The 19,114-nt window shown below is 43.3% G+C and overlaps 1 protein-coding gene across 7 annotated transcripts in view; it reads right to left on the reverse strand.

The window, feature by feature from the left end:
* LOC130363088 (calpain-8-like) overlaps positions 1-19,114 on the reverse strand; it is a 92,711-nt gene that overhangs the window by 8,926 nt on the left and 64,671 nt on the right. For all 7 annotated transcript variants that reach the window (XM_056568432.1, XM_056568431.1, XM_056568433.1 and 4 more), the window contains exons 13-15: positions 4,282-4,318; positions 2,644-2,706; positions 1,366-1,423 (exon numbers count right to left, since the gene is read on the reverse strand). In XM_056568432.1, coding sequence (XP_056424407.1) covers positions 1,366-1,423; positions 2,644-2,706; positions 4,282-4,318 — 158 coding nt within the window. The remainder of the gene's footprint in view (positions 1-1,365; positions 1,424-2,643; positions 2,707-4,281; positions 4,319-19,114) is intronic.

Below are 19,114 nucleotides of genomic sequence, written 5' to 3' on the forward strand. Positions count from 1 at the left end.
TCTTGCACCCCCCACCACCTCTATTAGGTGTATATAAGGTGCCTTGGATGTGTCAGACCTTGCAATGCCTGCTGTACTGTTCACACAGAGGCATTATTTCATAGTTTCATATCTTCATTTATTGCACTACAGCTGTATAGCTTTTCATGTTCTATCTATATACTCATGTTTTATCTATATCTTTATGCTAGCAGTGTGCTGCTGTATTCTCCTGTTGCTGTATATTTAGCCCAGCAGCCTGCACCTGTAGGCCAGGTCCATATAATAGTTTGGAATCAATAGTGCTGGCCAACTTATTCTTTAGATATGAGATAGATAGATAGATAGATAGATAGATAGATAGATATGAGATAGATATGCAATAGCTAGATAGATAGATAGATAGATAGATATGAGATAAATAGATAGATATGAGATACATAGATAGATAGATAGATAGATAGATATGAGATAGATAGATGTGAGATAAATATGAGATAGATAGATAGATAGATATGAGATAGATATGAGATAGATAGATAGATAGATAGAGAGATATGAGGTAGATATGAGATAGATACATATGAGATGGATAGATATGAGATAGATATGAGAGATAGATAGATAGATATGACATAGATAGATAGATGGATAGCAGATATTAGATAGATAGATGATAGATAGATATGAGATAGATAGATATGAGATAGTAGATTATAGTAGATATGAGATAGATAGATGATAGATATGAGATAAATAGATAGATAGTAGATATAAGATAGATAGATGATAGATAGATACGAGATATATAGATGATAGATAGATAGTAGATATGAGATAGATAGAGAGAGAGTTATATAGCTATATGAGATAGATAGATAGATAGATAGATAGATAGATAAAGAATAAGTTGGCCAGCACTATTGATTCAAAACTATTATACGGACCTGGCTTACAGGTGCAGGCTGCTGGGCTAAATATACAGCAACAGGAGAATACAGCAGCACACTGCTAGCACAAAGATGTAGATAACACATGAGTATATAGATACAACATGAGAAGCTATTCAGCTATGGTGCAGTAATTTCATTACTGCACCATAGCTGAATAGCTTCTCATGTTGTATCTATATACTCATGTTTCATCTATATCTTTGTGCTAGCAGTGTGCTGCTGTATTCTCCAGTTGCTAGATAGATAGATATGAGATAGATAATAGATAGATATGAGATAGATAATAGATAGATAGTTAAGATATAAGATAGATAGATAGATTTGAGATAGATAGATATGAGATAGATAGATAATTAGATAGATAGTAGATATGAGATAGAGAAAGTTAAATAGATATGAGATAGATAACAGACTGTTGTATAATATAACTTACGTTTGGATAATAAGTTGGTTATGTAGCTTCTTAGATCCTCCGCTGTGTATTCAGCTTTCTAGGAAACATGAAAGGATATTAGTATTGTAGTGAATATTACAGACATCTAATAGTAATGTGATCAGTGATCTACAGGATCCTGGGCCGTCTATATCCGCATCACTAGAACTGTGGGATCAGTAATACAGATGGTAAATAACTAGTAGTAGTGTGAACAGTGACCTCACTGCGCTCAGACATTTCATTCTCTCATTTGTTGGAGTCTACAGGCCCTTTCTTCTTCACATTCTGCTCCTCTTGCTGCACATTTTTTAACTATTTGTTTATGGGATTGCTCCCAACTGTCTCTCAGCCAGGGCTCCACAAATCCCAGGCGCCAGGTCACCATGGCTCTCTTCATCCTGATGCCTACGTGTTTGTCAGCCTAAGCACCTGGCACCTGCTCTGCACATGTAACAACCCTGCTGCCACTTGCAGTGCTTCCAGTCAGCCCCTGGACTCTATTTGCACCTCCTGTCACTCTCCCTTCTACTGTACTTCCTGACACTGCTATCACCCTCCCTCATGCTACACCTCCCCCTGCTGCACCTCCTGACACTGCTATCACCCTCCCTCCTGCTGCATCTCCTATCACTGCTGTCACCCTCCTGCTACACCTCCTATCACTGCTGTCACCCTCCTGCTACATCTCCTATCACTGTTGTCACCCTCTCTCTGAAAGAGTGAAAAAAAGTTTAAAAAAAAGTGTTATAAAAAATATAAATTCCCCCTCCCCCAACAAAAATAATAATGACTCCCTCCCCCCCAAAAAATTTTTTTTTAAAAAATAAATAAATAAACATATTTGTCCAAACTATAAAAATGATCACATTCCTGATCCTGCACAGTAAACAGTGTAAATGCAAAAAAATTCAAAACAGCAAAACTTCTGATTTTTCTAATTACATCCCATAAAAAAAAATTATAAAAAGGGATCAAAAAGTCAATTCTACACAGAGGATACTGATTCACACTACGATTTAACTATACGAGAACCGGATACGGCTGGGGGTAGCGAAAACTGGGATCTCCCGTATCCCAGCTGGGCCCCCGGCCCATATCTAATGCATTTCAATGAGCCGACCGGAGTCAAGCGGTGACTCCGGTTGGCTAATTTTTGCCCCATATCCGGTTTTCTGACTGGACCTAAAACCGCGGCATACCACGGTTTTAGGTCTGGTCAGAAAACCTGATACGGGGCAAAAATTATGGTAAATATGAGACAATCTATCACTTTACCTCCTCGTCCGGTTCCTCTGCTGCCGTCGGAGCTTCTGTATCAGGGGACGAGTTCAATAAAGGCTACAAGGACAAAAAAGAAGAATTAGCACATAAAAACAAAACTTGTAACTACAGGGGGTGGGGGGGGGTGGAGCTGCGGTGGCGGTAGCTATAGCAACCTGACATTTTGGTATTGGGGCCCATGTGTCATTCTTACCAAGTTTTATATGGAGTTTTTTTTTTACATAAAAAAATGCTACAAAACTGCCACTACTTTTTACAGCGTTTTTGTGTTTTTTGTGGCATTTCTTCTGGGTGCTACATCAAGTTTTTTTTACTCCGTGGCAGTTTTTCCCTGCCTTCAGGGTACCACCCCATGAGTGTAAAGTAGTGATGCATAGAAATAAGTAAGAAATAAATAAGGAGTGTGCAGTGATGCCTAGAAAAACAGAATAAAAATCTAAGCTGTGCCCGCAGATATACAGCCGCAGGTACAGCTCGGGCTGAGCAGGAGGTATACATTGTGTATCTCCTGCTTAGCAAGTATATACAGTAAGGGCAGAGTAACACGGGGCGCATCCGCAGCGTATTTGACATTGTGGATGCGCCGATTGCAGTCACAGAGGGACTGCAGAGTGAGCTCCCAGCTGCGGCCCGGTAGTCTCAGCATGCTGTGATTTGTGGAAACCTCCTGTGATTCCAAAAGTGCAGGAAATATAAAGCCAAACTCAAAAATGCAAAGTGGATATTGCGTGTCATAATAACAAAAAACGCTGCGCGTCAGTTGAATTTTTTGGGCTTTTTCAAACAAAAAAAAATCTATACAAAAATTAGCCTTACACCCCCTTGATTACTATGGGGGGGGGGGGGGGGGATCATCAAGACCTGTGCTGAGGAGAAGTGGATCAGTTGCTCATAACAACCAATCAGATTACTTCTTTTATTTTTCAATGACCTTTTTAAAAATGAAAGAAGCTATCTGATTGGTTGCTATGGGAAACTAGTCAGCTTTTCCTCTACACAGGTTTTGATACATTTTCCTCATTGTCTTTAAATGGGCTCTACCATTAAAACTTTTCCTATTGCAAAATAAAAAATCTTTCTAATGTACTTTGATTTAAAAAAAATGAAGTTTTCTATGTTTTGTGTTTAAAAAAAGCTGCCACTAGGTGTCTCCCTACTTGTCCAGAGCACATCCCCCCCCCCCCCCCCCCCATCTCTTGCACAGACTTTGGACTCCTGCTGGCCTGGCAAAAGTCCAAAATCAGGAAATGCACTCTGGAGTGCTGATGGAGGTGTGTGCAGCCTTAGCCAATCATAGCTGATCTCACACTGAACTGCTCTGGGCTGTGTGTAGCAGAGTGAGGGAGGAAGTTCTCCCCTGTATGGCTTCAGATGATGTAACGCCTGCTGGGGAACGCCCCTTCCCAGTCTGTGAATCTGACTGAGCAGAAAATACAGAGAAATATCAAGGTAAAAAACTAACAAATAATAAAAATAAAGGCAGGGGGTGGTTTATCATGATGGGGGCAGTGACCTGGGAGGAGTATAACATTTAACACAATCATGAGAGGTACTCTTTAAGAGGTTGTCTGGTATAGAACCTTTATCACCTTATTAGAGAATTTTGAGTTTATATAATTTTTTCATTTTTACCTCATAGACATTGGCTTCCACCATGTTGCCAATTTCCCTAGAATAAAAAAAATATATATATTGGTGAAGAATAACACATTTAAATACTGTAAATGGTATTCTACTTTCTAAGGTATGGCTCTGTGTTTAATAATATTAATAGCAATAATGATAATAATGATAATATCCCTGGTGGTCAGGTGGGTAAATAATTATAGAAGATAATAAAGTCCTAGAACTCACTGCATTATCTATATATATATATAAAACTCAATGGGGGAGATTTATCAAAACCTGTGCACAGGAAGAGTGGTGCAGTTGCCCATAGCAACCAATCAGATCGCTTCTTTCTTTTTTAAAGAGGCCTGTGAAAAATGAAAGAGGCGATCTGATTGGTTGCTATGGGCAACTAGAAAACTTTTCCTCTGGACAGGTTTTGATAAATCTTCCCCTGTGTGTATGTATGTATGTTCCACAAAAACGCCCAAACGGCTAAAGATATTAACATGAAACTTGGTCACATGTTACTTATATGTCAACAACAAACATAGGATAGGTGATTTAACCCTTACTCACCCCCATTTCTGAGTGGTGGGGTTTTTGTTTAAAGTCCCATGCAAATCAATGGGAAATGTATGTTCCAGCATAACTTCCGTACGGCTGGAGATATTTCAATACCTGGTACACGTATTACAGGTCGGGATATGAGGACGGGATTGGAGGTCGAGATAGGAGGTCAAGATAGGAGGACAGGATGGTCGGGATATGAGGACGGGATAGGAAGACCGGGATACGAGGACGGGATAGGAGGTCGGGATAGGAGGTCAGGATAGGAGGTCAGGATAGGAGGTCAGGATAGGAGGTCAGGATAGGAGGTCAGGATAGGAGGTCGGGATATGAGGACAGGATAGGGGACCGAGATAGGAGGTCAGGATAGGAGGTCGGGATATGAGGACGGAATAGGGGGTCGAGATAGGAGGACGGATAGGAGGTCCAGATAGGAGGATGGGATAGGAGGACGGGATAGGAGGATGGGATAGGAGGACTGGATAGGAGGTCGGGATAGGAGGTGGAGATAGGAGGACGGGATAGGAGGTCGAGATAGGAGGACGGGATAGGAGGTCGACATAGAAGGTCGAGATAGGAGGACGGGATAGGAGGTCGAGATAGGAGGACGGGATAGGAGGTCGAGGAAGGGATAGGAGGTCGAGATAGGAGGACGGGATAGGAGGTCGAGATAAGAGGAAGGGATAGGAGGTCGGGATATGAGGACAGGATATGGGGTTGGGATATGACAACAATATATGAGGACGGGATATGAAGTCAAAAGCTTCCTCCTTTGTTGATTTTCCTCCCCAACATGGATGAGGAAGGAAAAACCGGGCAACGCCGGGTACTCAGCTAGTATGTATATAAAACCGCATGGCTACTCATCTGTACACTTACTTTATCATCTAAAACCATAAAATTATCAACCCTGATCTTGAATAATTAAAACAATATGGAAATATAGACACATAGGGGGGCGATTCGTCAAGCGCTGCGCTGAGGAAATGTTGACCAGTTGCCCTTAGCAACCAATCAGATCACCTCTATTATTTTCAGAGGCCTTTTAAAAAAAAATGACAGAAGCGATCTTATTGGTTACTATGGGCAACTGATCCACTTTTCTCCTGCACAGATCTTGAAGAATCTCACTTACAGAGTGTGAGGGCAAATAAGAAGCATTCGGCCCATCTATTCTGCCCAATATTCTGAATACTATGAACAGTCGTTGACCCTATCTTATATGAAGGATAGCCTTATGCCTATCCCTATTTTATATGAAGGATAGCCTTATGTCTATCTCTATCTTATATGAAGGATAGCCTTATGTCTATCCCTATCTTATATGAAGGATAGCCTTATACCTATCCCTATCTTATATGAAGGATAGTCTTATGCCTATCCTTATCTTATATGAAGGATAGCCTTATACCTATCCCTATCTTATATGAAGGATAGCCTTATGTCTATCCCTATCTTATATGAAGGATAGCCTTATACCTATCTCTATCTTATATGAAGGATAGCCTTATACATATCTCTATCTTATATGAAGGATAGTCTTATACCTATCTCTATCTTATATGAAGGATAGCCTTATACCTATCCCTATCTTATATGAAGGATAGTCTTATGCCTATCCTTATCTTATATGAAGGATAGCCTTATACCTATCCCTATCTTATATGAAGGATAGCCTTATGTCTATCCCTATCTTATATGAAGGATAGCCTTATACCTATCTCTATCTTATATGAAGGATAGCCTTATACATATCTCTATCTTATATGAAGGATAGTCTTATACCTATCTCTATCTTATATGAAGGATATTCTTATGCCTATCCTTATCTTATATGAAGGATAGCCTTATACCTATCCCTATCTTATATGAATGATAGCCTTATGTCTATCCCTATCTTATATGAAGGATAGCCTTATGAATATCCCTATCTTATATGAAGGATAGCCTTATTCCTATCCCTATCTTATATGAAGGATAGCCTTATGCCTATCCCTATCTTATATGAAGGATAGCCTTATGTATATCCCTATCTTATATGAAGGATAGCCTTATACCTATCCCTGTCTTATATGAAGGATAGCCTTATGTCTATCCCTATCTTATATGAAGGATAGCCTTATTCCTATCCCTATCTTATATGAAGGATAGCCTCATACCTATCCCTATCTTATATGAAGGATATCCTTATGTCTATCCCTATCTTATATGAAGGATAGCCTTATACCTATCCCTATCTTATATGAAATAAAACAAGACTGCAAGGAGAAACCAGGATTTTCGGCGCTGACCAAAGAGAAGGTATCGGAGCCCAGGTAAAGGAAGGAGGTTTATTAGCAACGCGTTTCACCACGCTTGCGCGGCTTCATCAGGCTTAATACACGGCAGTTGTACCAGGGTTATATACCCCCACGGGATTAACCCATGAGGTGCATAATTAAAATATATTCCAAATCATAATAAATAGACAATATAAAATGTATAAATAACAATGAACATTTATAACACTCAGCACTGATCTTAATGAAATATTATATAAATTACAACTATAAAATTAAGGAGATATATAAAGGTAAAAAAATAAAATACCAAATAACCGCATGGTGTGAATTTAATGGAAGATAAGAACAAGGTTCCCATAGGGCGTAACCAATTTAACCAAATGATTGGTAGAATGAGTTGCATGATTCATACCGAGAACATCAAATAAAGAAAGCACATTTTTATAGAAACTTAGCAAACAACGCACTGTCAGAAAAGGTTCCAAAAAATAAGAAGAAGGTATTAACCCCTTAAGGACTCAGGGTTTTTCTGTTTTTGCACTTTCGTTTTTTCCTCCTTACCTTTTAAAAATCATAACCCTTTCAATTTTCCACCTAAAAATCCATATTATGGCTTATTTTTTGCGTCGCCAATTCTACTTTGGTGTGACATTAGTCATTTTACCCAAAAATGCACGGCGAAACGGGAAAAAAAATCATTGTGCGACAAAATCGGAAAAAACGCCATTTTGTAACTTTTGGGGGCTTCCGTTTCTACGCAGTGCATATTTCGGTAAAAATTACACCCTATCATTATTCTGTAGGTCCATACGGTTAAAATGATATCCTACTTATATAGGTTTGATTTTGTCGCACTTCTGGAAAAAATCATAACTACATGCAGGAAAATGTATACGTTTAAAAATGTCATCTTCTGACCCCTATAACTTTTTTATTTTTCCACATACAGGGCGGTATGAGGACTCATTTTTTGCGCCGTGATCTGATGTTTTTATCGGTATGATTTTTGTTTTGATCGGACTTTTTGATCACTTTTTATTCATTTTTTAATGGTATAAAAAGTGACCAAAATACGCTTTTTTGGACTTTGGAATTTTTTTGCGCGTACGCCATTGACCATGCGGCTTAATTAATGATATATTTTTATAGTTCAGACATTTACGCACGCGGCGATACCACATATGTTTATTTTTTATTTTTTTTACACTGTTTTATTTTTTTTATGGGAAAAGGGGGGTGATTCAAACTTTTATTAGGGAAGATGCAGATTGGTCAGTGCTGAGTGTTATATCATTCGAAAATGTATTTTGTATGGCTGATAGACCTAAGTCTGTTTGGATGTTTGAGTAGAGAGAGCAGACATCCAAGGTTAGAAAAGAAAACGTCGAAGGTAAACTAATATTATTTAATTCATAAATTAACTGGGTAGAATCACGTAAATACGAAGGTAAGTTTAGAACATAAGGTTGTAAAAAAAGATCAATAAAATGGGACAAGTTGTCTGTAAGAGAGCCAACACCTGAAATTATAGGGCGACCAGGGGGTTTACTAGGATTCTTATTGTTACGCCGAGCGCTCCGGGTCCCCGCTCCTCCCCGGAGCGCTCGCTACACTCTCGCTACTGCAGCGCTCCGGTCAGATCCACTGACCCGGTGCGCTGCGATACCGCCTCCAGCCGGGATGCGATTCGCGATGCGGGTGGCGCCCGCTCGCGATGCGCACCCCGGCTCCCGTACCTGACTCGCTCTCCGTCGGTCCTGTCCCGGCGCGCGCGGCCCCGCTCCCTAGGGCGCGCGCGCGCCGGGTCTCTGCGATTTAAAGGGCCACTGCGCCGCTGATTGGCACAGTGGTTCTAATTAGTGTGTTCACCTGTGCACTCCCTATGTATACCTCACTTCCCCTGCACTCCCTCGCCGGATCTTGTTGCCATTGTGCCAGTGAAAGCGTTTCCTTGTGTATTCCTAGCCTGTGTTCCAGACCTCCTGCCGTTGCCCCTGACTACGATCCTTGCTGCCTGCCCCGACCTTCTGCTACGTCCGACCTTGCTTCTGTCTACTCCCTTGTACCGCGCCTATCTTCAGCAGTCAGAGAGGTTGAGCCGTTGCTAGTGGATACGACCTGGTCACTACCGCCGCAGCAAGACCATCCCGCTTTGCGGCGGGCTCTGGTGAACACCAGTAGTGACTTAGAACCGGTCCACTAGCACGGTCCACGCCAATCCCTCTCTGGCACAGAGGATCCACCTCCTGCCAGCCGGCATCGTGACAGTAGATCCGGCCATGGATCCCGCTGAAGTTCCTCTGCCAGTTGTCGCCGACCTCACCACGGTGGTCGCCCAGCAGTCACAACAGATAGCGCAACAAGGCCACCAGCTGTCTCAACTGACCGTGATGCTACAGCAGCTACTACCACAGCTTCAGCAATCATCTCCTCCGCCAGCTCCTGCACCTCCTCCGCAGCGAGTGGCCGCTTCAGGCCTACGATTATCCTTGCCGGATAAATTTGATGGGGACTCTAAATTTTGCCGTGGCTTTCTTTCTCAATGTTCCCTGCACTTGGAGATTATGTCGGACCAGTTTCCTACTGAAAGGTCTAAGGTGGCTTTCGTAGTCAGCCTTCTGTCTGGAAAAGCTCTGTCATGGGCCACACCGCTCTGGGACCGCAATGACCCCGTCACTGCCTCTGTACACTCCTTCTTCTCGGAAATTCGAAGTGTCTTTGAGGAACCTGCCCGAGCCTCTTCTGCTGAGACTGCCCTGCTGAACCTGGTCCAGGGTAATTCTTCCGTTGGCGAGTACGCCGTACAATTCCGTACTCTTGCTTCAGAACTATCCTGGAATAATGAGGCCCTCTGCGCGACCTTTAAAAAAGGCCTATCCAGCAACATTAAAGATGTTCTGGCCGCACGAGAAATCCCTGCTAACCTACATGAACTCATTCATCTAGCCACTCGCATTGACATGCGTTTTTCCGAAAGGCGTCAGGAGCTCCGCCAGGATATGGACTTTGTTCGCACGAGGCGTTTTTTCTCCCCGGCTCCTCTCTCCTCTGGTCCCCTGCAATCCGTTCCTGTGCCTCCCGCCGTGGAGGCTATGCAAGTTGACCGGTCTCGCCTGACACCTCAAGAGAGGACACGACGCCGCATGGAGAATCTCTGCCTGTACTGTGCCGGTACCGAACACTTCCTGAAGGATTGTCCTATCCGTCCTCCCCGCCTGGAAAGACGTACGCTGACTCCGCACAAAGGTGAGACAGTCCTTGACGTCAACTCTGCTTCTCCACGTCTTACTGTGCCTGTGCGGATATCTGCCTCTACCTTTTCCTTCTCTACTATGGCCTTCTTGGATTCCGGATCTGCAGGAAATTTTATTTTGGCCTCTCTCATCAACAGGTTCAACATCCCGGTGACCAGTCTCGCCAGACCCCTCTACATCAATTGTGTTAACAATGAAAGATTGGACTGTACCATACGTTTCCGCACGGAGCCCCTCCTAATGTGCATCGGACCTCATCACGAAAAAATTGAGTTTTTGGTCCTCCCCAATTGCGCTTCCGAAATTCTCCTTGGACTACCCTGGCTTCAACACCATTCCCCAACCCTGGATTGGTCCACAGGGGAGATCAAGAGTTGGGGTACCTCTTGTTTCAAGGACTGCCTTAAACCGGTTCCCAGTACTCCCTGCCGTGACCCTGTGGTTCCCCCTGTAACCGGTCTCCCTAAGGCCTATATGGACTTTGCTGATGTATTTTGCAAAAAACAAGCTGAGACTCTACCTCCTCACAGGCCTTATGACTGTCCTATTGACCTCCTCCCGGGCACTACTCCACCCCGGGGCAGAATTTATCCTCTGTCCGCCCCAGAGACTCTTGCTATGTCTGAGTACATCCAGGAAAATTTAAAAAAGGGCTTTATCCGCAAATCCTCCTCTCCTGCCGGAGCTGGATTTTTCTTTGTGTCCAAAAAAGATGGCTCCCTACGTCCTTGCATTGACTACCGCGGTCTTAATAAAATCACGGTAAAGAACCGCTACCCTCTACCTCTTATCTCTGAACTCTTTGATCGCCTCCAAGGTGCCCACATCTTTACCAAACTGGACTTAAGAGGTGCTTATAATCTCATCCGCATCAGGGAGGGGGATGAATGGAAAACGGCATTTAACACTAGAGATGGACACTTTGAGTATCTGGTCATGCCCTTTGGCCTGTGCAACGCCCCTGCCGTCTTCCAAGACTTTGTTAATGAAATTTTTCGTGATCTCTTATATTCCTGTGTTGTTGTGTATCTGGACGATATTCTGATTTTTTCTGCCAACCTAGAAGAACACCGCCAGCATGTCCGCATGGTTCTTCAGAGACTTTGTGACAATCAACTTTATGCCAAAATGGAGAAATGTCTGTTTGAATGTCAATCTCTTCCTTTCCTAGGATACTTGGTCTCTGGCCAGGGACTACAAATGGATCCAGACAAACTCTCTGCCGTCTTAGATTGGCCACGCCCCTCCGGACTCCGTGCTATCCAACGTTTTTTGGGGTTCGCCAATTATTACAGACAATTTATTCCACATTTTTCCACCATTGTGGCTCCTATCGTGGCTCTAACCAAAAAGAATGCCAATCCTAAGTCATGGCCTCCTCAAGCGGAAGACGCCTTTAAACGGCTCAAGTCTGCCTTTTCTTCTGCTCCCGTGCTCTCCAGACCTGACCCATCTAAACCCTTCCTATTGGAGGTTGATGCCTCCTCAGTAGGAGCTGGAGCGGTTCTTCTACAAAAAAATTCTTCCGGGCATGCTGTTACTTGTGGTTTTTTTTCTAGGACCTTCTCTCCGGCGGAGAGGAACTACTCCATCGGGGATCGAGAGCTACTGGCCATTAAATTAGCACTTGAGGAATGGAGGCATCTGCTGGAGGGATCAAAATTTCCAGTTATTATTTACACCGATCACAAGAATCTCTCCTATCTCCAGTCTGCCCAACGGCTGAATCCTCGCCAGGCCAGGTGGTCTCTGTTCTTTGCCCGGTTTAATTTTGAAATTCACTTTCGCCCTGCCAATAAGAACATTAGGGCCGATGCTCTCTCTCGTTCCTCGGATGCCTCGGAAGTAGAGCTCTCTCCGCAACACATCATTCCTCCTGACTGCCTGATCTCCACTTCTCCAGCCTCCATCAGGCAAACTCCTCCAGGGAAGACCTTCGTCTCTCCACGCCAACGCCTCGGAATCCTCAAATGGGGTCACTCCTCCCATCTCGCAGGCCATGCGGGCATCAAGAAATCCGTGCAACTCATCTCTCGTTTCTATTGGTGGCCGACTCTGGAGACGGATGTTGTTGATTTTGTGCGGGCCTGCACTGTCTGTGCCCGGGATAAGACTCCTCGCCAGAAGCCCGCTGGTCTTCTTCATCCTCTGCCTGTCCCCGAACAGCCTTGGTCTCTGATTGGTATGGACTTTATTACAGACTTACCCCCATCCCGTGGCAACACTGTTGTTTGGGTGGTCGTTGATCGATTTTCCAAGATGGCACATTTTATTCCTCTTCCTGGTCTTCCTTCAGCGCCTCAGTTGGCAAAAAATTTTTTGTACACATTTTTCGTCTTCACGGGTTGCCCACGCAGATCGTCTCGGATAGAGGCGTCCAATTCGTGTCAAAATTCTGGAGGGCTCTCTGTAAACAACTCAAGATTAAATTAAACTTTTCTTCTGCTTATCATCCTCAATCCAATGGGCAAGTAGAAAGAATTAACCAGGTCCTGGGTGATTATTTACGGCATTTTGTTTCCTCCCGCCAGGATGACTGGGCAGATCTTCTACCATGGGCCGAATTCTCGTATAACTTCAGAGTCTCTGAATCTTCTTCCAAATCCCCATTTTTCGTGGTGTACGGCCGTCACCCTCTTCCCCCCCTCCCTACTCCCTTGCCCTCTGGTTTGCCCGCTGTGGATGAAATAACTCGTGATCTTTCCACCATATGGAAAGAGACCCAAAATTCTCTCTTACAGGCTTCATCACGCATGAAGAAGTTTGCTGATAAGAAAAGAAGAGCTCCCCCCATTTTTTCTCCCGGAGACAAGGTATGGCTCTCCGCTAAATATGTCCGCTTCCGTGTTCCCAGCTACAAATTGGGACCACGCTATCTTGGTCCTTTCAAAATTTTGTGCCAGATTAATCCTGTCTCTTACAAACTTCTTCTTCCTCCTTCTCTTCGTATTCCTAATGCCTTTCACGTTTCTCTTCTTAAACCACTCATCATCAACCGTTTCTCTCCCAAACTTGTTTCTCCCACTCCTGTTTCCGGCTCATCGGACATCTTCTCCGTAAAGGAGATACTGGCCTCCAAGAAGGTCAGAGGGAAAACCTTTCTTTTGGTCGATTGGGAGGGCTGTGGTCCTGAAGAGAGATCCTGGGAACCTGAGGACAATATCCTAGACAAAAGTCTGGTCCTCAGGTTCTCAGGCTCCAAGAAGAGGGGGAGACCCAAGGGGGGGGGGTACTGTTACGCCGAGCGCTCCGGGTCCCCGCTCCTCCCCGGAGCGCTCGCTACACTCTCGCTACTGCAGCGCTCCGGTCAGATCCACTGACCCGGTGCGCTGCGATACCGCCTCCAGCCGGGATGCGATTCGCGATGCGGGTGGCGCCCGCTCGCGATGCGCACCCCGGCTCCCGTACCTGACTCGCTCTCCGTCGGTCCTGTCCCGGCACGCGCGGCCCCGCTCCCTAGGGCGCGCGCGCGCCGGGTCTCTGCGATTTAAAGGGCCACTGCGCCGCTGATTGGCGCAGTGGTTCTAATTAGTGTGTTCACCTGTGCACTCCCTATGTATACCTCACTTCCCCTGCACTCCCTCGCCGGATCTTGTTGCCATTGTGCCAGTGAAAGCGTTTCCTTGTGTGTTCCTAGCCTGTGTTCCAGACCTCCTGCCGTTGCCCCTGACTACGATCCTTGCTGCCTGCCCCGACCTTCTGCTACGTCCGACCTTGCTTCTGTCTACTCCCTTGTACCGCGCCTATCTTCAGCAGTCAGAGAGGTTGAGCCGTTGCTAGTGGATACGACCTGGTCACTACCACCGCAGCAAGACCATCCCGCTTTGCGGCGGGCTCTGGTGAACACCAGTAGTGACTTAGAACCGGTCCACTAGCACGGTCCACGCCAATCCCTCTCTGGCACAGAGGATCCACCTCCTGCCAGCCGGCATCGTGACACTTATGCAGTTTAGGTAAATAATAAAAATGGGGAATATTATAGTGTTTAATATTTAGAAAAGTATGCTCTCTCTTATTCAACAGACCAAGGTCGACAGCTTTCTGTATTAATGCTGAATACATGTTAAAATAAATCATGGAAGGGTCATTCAATAAAATCGAATAATAACTCGTATCAGAAAGAATATTCATGGCTTCTGCTATATAGTCATCACGATCAAGTATTACAGAGCCACCCCCCCTTATCAGCGGGGCGGACAACTAGTTCACTATTATTTTGTAGTGATCTGATGGCATTTCTTTCTGCTGTAGAAAGATTATCTTTATCTTTATATATAATAGATCTCTCACATAAAGAATTAAAATCTTTGTTTACCATAGAATAAAATGTTTCTAAATCATTTCCTCTATGATGTAAAGGATAGAAGTTAGAAACAGGATTTACCTGGACATGTTTGGCCTCGGTATTAGAAGGTATTGAAACTGAATAATCCTGGTATTCTGCTAAAGAAGTTTGATTTTTTTCTATCAGAGAAAAATGACGATTTAAGGTTAATTAAAAAAATATTATCCAAACATTGGCCCATTTTGTGTAATGATCCAATTCTCAAAAGTTTCCTCCCTACTACTCCTAACATCACATTTAGAAGATTTCGTAATTTACAGAATCTTATTGCCCCTGGTAAATTGAAACCTATAGTTATAGACACAGTTCAGACGGGTGCCATCAGCTCTCCATGCGGCCGGTCTCGCTGCATGTGCTGTGATTTAATTAAATCTACAACTGTATTCAAATCAGCGTATACACATAAAGAATACAAAGTCAAAGGTAATCTTACCTGCGACACTAATTTTGCCATATATTTACTGTCTTGTCAGTGCGGTTTACAAGACGTGGGCCGCACTGTACAAACAGTTCGGGCACGTATGAATCGCCACAGATGGAATATCAGACATGATTATATGCTGCACAGCATTTCTAAACATTTTTCATTAAAACACAATAGTTGCATAGAGTCTTTAAATTTGATTATTTTGGAGTCGGTTCCAAAGGGTATTTCCAATAGATTCCAACGTTTAATTAACCGTGAGAGTTTTTGGATTCATAAGTTGGTAACTTTATTTCCGCACTGTTTGAATGAGACAATTGAAAATACTCGTTGATTTTATTTTTGTTCTATTTCTCATTCAGGCTATGCATATTATCATCAATACTTTTTATTATTAATTTTTTATTTTAATACCTTCTTCTTATTTTTTGGAACCTGTTCTGCGTTTTTTGCTAAGTTTCTATAAAAATGTGCTTTCTTTATTTGATGTTCTCGGTATGAATCATGCAACTCATTCTACCAATCATTTGGTTAAATTGGTTACGCCCTATGGGAACCTTGTTCTTATCTTCCATTAAATTCACACCATGCGGTTATTTGGTATTTTATTTTTTTACCTTTATATATCTCCTTAATTTTATAGTTGTAATTTATATAATATTTCATTAAGATCAGTGCTGAGTGTTATAAATGTTCATTGTTATTTATACATTTTATATTGTCTATTTATTATGATTTGGAATATATTTTAATTATGCACCTCATGGGTTAATCCCGTGGGGGTATATAACCCTGGTACAACTGCCGTGTATTAAGCCTGATGAAGCCGCGCAAGCGTGGTGAAACGCGTTGCTAATAAACCTCCTTCCTTTACCTGGGCTCCGATACCTTCTCTTTGGCCAGCGCCGAAAATCCTGGTTTCTCCTTGAAGTCTTGTTTTATTTCATATAAGATAGGGATAGGTATAAGGCTATCCTTCATATAAGATAGGGATAGACATAAGGCTATCCTTCATATAAGATAGGGATATGTATAAGTATATCCTTCATATAAGATAGGGATAGGAATAAGGCTATCCTTCATATAAGATAGAGATAGGTATAAGACTATCCTTCATATAAGATAGGGATAGGTATAGGTATAAGGCTATCCTTCATATAAGATAGGGATAGGTATAAGGCTATCCTTCATATAAGATAGGGATAGGTATAAGGCTATCCTTCATATAAGATAGGGATAGGTATAGGTATAAGGCTATCCTTCATATAAGATAGGGATACGCATAAGGCTATCCTTCATATAAGATAGGGATAGGTATAAGGCTATCCTTCATATAAGATAGGGATAGACATAAGGCTATCCTTCATATAAGATAGGGATAGGTATGAGGCTATCCTTCATATAAGATAGGGATAGGAATAAGGCTATCCTTCATATAAGATAGGGATAGGAATAAGGCTATCCTTCATATAAGATAGGGATAGCCTATAGATTTCTCCTTGAAGTCTTGTTTTATTCCACACATCCTCCAGGAAGGCTGCAGACAACAGGATTGTGATCCTTAAAAATCACATACATTCAGCATAGTTGTGTATGTTCTCGCACAACTTAGCAGGGTGAGCACGGATATTGCATTAATTCTCCTCTCTACCCTCGTTCTGGCTTTATTACACAGGGAGCGCCTTTCCTCTTTTTCTCTTTTTTTATCTTATATGAAGGATAGTCTTATACCTATCCCTATCTTATATGAAGGATAGCCTTATACCTATCCCTATCTTATATGAAGGATAGCCTTATACCTATCCCTATCTTATATGAAGGATAGCCTTATGTCTATCCCTATCTTATATGAAGGATAGCCTTATGCTTATCCCATGCATGCTTAAACTCCTTCACTGTATTTGCAGCAACCACCCCTGCAGGGAGGCTATCCCATGCATCCACTACTCTTATATAAATCCCCTTTCCTTCTTTACTATGTTGTTCCCCTTTATTTATATAAATCATATCCCCTCTGTCTCATCTTTCTTCTATACATGTTAAGGTCCTTTAAATGGGCACTGTCATGAAATAAAAAAAAATATGTTGTAGTACTTAAGTACTACAACATATCTCTAATATGCTTTAATTTAAAAAAAAGTGATTTTAAACCAGCTCCACTGGCCTCGCGCGTGGCCCCGCCCGCCCCTGTTACCCTGTCCGGAAGCAGCGTGTGCACTCATTGCTGGGCTGATCCTCCGGATGGGTAAGTCTGATCTGAGGTCTTATAATACCGGTCCCGTGTCTCGGCAGTAATATCGCACACGGCAGGCCGGTGATGCTCCTCTACTCCTCCTCCCTGGGTAGCACATGCACAGCTAAACAGGGAGGAGGAGACCCCGGAGCTGCCTGCAGTGCTATTGGCAGATCATCTATGCACAGTAGCGCTGCATAGATGATCTGAGGGCAGAAGCAAGCGCCCAGCAAGGTGTCAGTGACGTTGCGCCTGTTGGGAAGCGCTGCTTCCTGCCCTGCTTTATAGAGCAGATTTAGAAGCCAGGTAGGGGGTTAGGGCTAGATTACTACTAGGTAGGGACATATTAGATTATATAGTACTTGGTGGGAGCTACACTTGGTGGAAAACCTTATTTTTATTTTTTTTTATCAACTGCTGCCAGAAAGTTAAACAGATTTGTAAATTACTTCTATTAAAAATTCTTAATCCTTCCAGTACTTATTAGCGGCTGCATACTACAGAGGAAATTATTTTCTTCACGGATTTCTTTTTTGTCACGACCACAGTGCTCTCTGCTGACACCTCTGTCCATTTTAGAACTGTACAGAGCAGCATATGTTTGCTATGGGGATTTTCTCCTGCTCTGGACACTTCCTGACATGGACAGAGGTGTCAGCAGAGAGCACTGTGGTCGTGACAGAAAAGAAATCCAAAAAAGAAAAGAATTTCCTCTGTAGTATACAGACGCTAATAAGTACTGGAAGGATTAAGATTTTTTTTTAATAGAAGTCATATTCAAATCTGTTTAACTTTCTGGCATCAGTTGATATAAAAAAAAAAAAAAAGTTTTCCACCGGAGTACCCCTTTTGACTTTCCTGGTAAGTTTTATCCTTCAATCCATGTACTAGTTTAGTATCTTCTCTGAACTCTCTCCAATGTATCTATATCCTTCTGTAGATACGGTCTTCAGTACTGTGCACAATACTCCAAATTAGGTATCACCAGTGCTCTGTACAGCAGCATGAGCACTTCCCTCTGCTGCTAATACCTCTTCCTATACATCCATGAACACTTCCCTCTACTGTTAATACCTCTCCCTATACACCCATGAGCACTTCCCTCTGCTGCTAATACCTCTTCCTATACATCCATGAACACTTCCTTCTACTGTTAATACCTCTCCCTATACACCCATGAGCACTTCCCTCTGCTGCTAATACCTCTTCCTATACATCCATGAACACTTCCTTCTACTGTTAATACCTCTCCCTATACACCCATGAGCACTTCTCTCTCTACTACTAATACCTCTCCTTATACACTTAGTAGACCCGCGCACAGTGACCCGCGCACAGTGTTCAGCGACCCCCCCTGCCCAAATCATGTGACCCGCCAGCGCTGTTCTGCCCCCCCAATTAATGATCAGCCCAGCGGGGCACTACTCACAGATTCACATTCAAGCACTGCCCTCCTCCTCTTTATTGTGGGATACCGGCGCTGGAACTCACTGTACGCCAGTGGTCTCCAACCTGCGGACCTCCAGTTGTTGCAAAACTACAACTCCCAGCATGCTGGGAGTTGTAGTTTTGCAGCATCTGGAGGTTCTCAGGTTGGAGACCACTGGCGTACAGTGAGTTCCAGCGCCCGGCGGCCCCCAACAAAAGAGGAGGAGGGCAGTGCTTGAACGTGACATCTGTGAGTAGTGCCCCGCTGGGCTGATCATTAATTGGGGGGGCAGAACAGCCCTGGCGGGTCACAAAGGATTA

Source organism: Hyla sarda, chromosome 3, assembly GCF_029499605.1.
Source record: "Hyla sarda isolate aHylSar1 chromosome 3, aHylSar1.hap1, whole genome shotgun sequence".
Lineage (NCBI taxonomy): Eukaryota > Metazoa > Chordata > Amphibia > Anura > Hylidae > Hyla > Hyla sarda.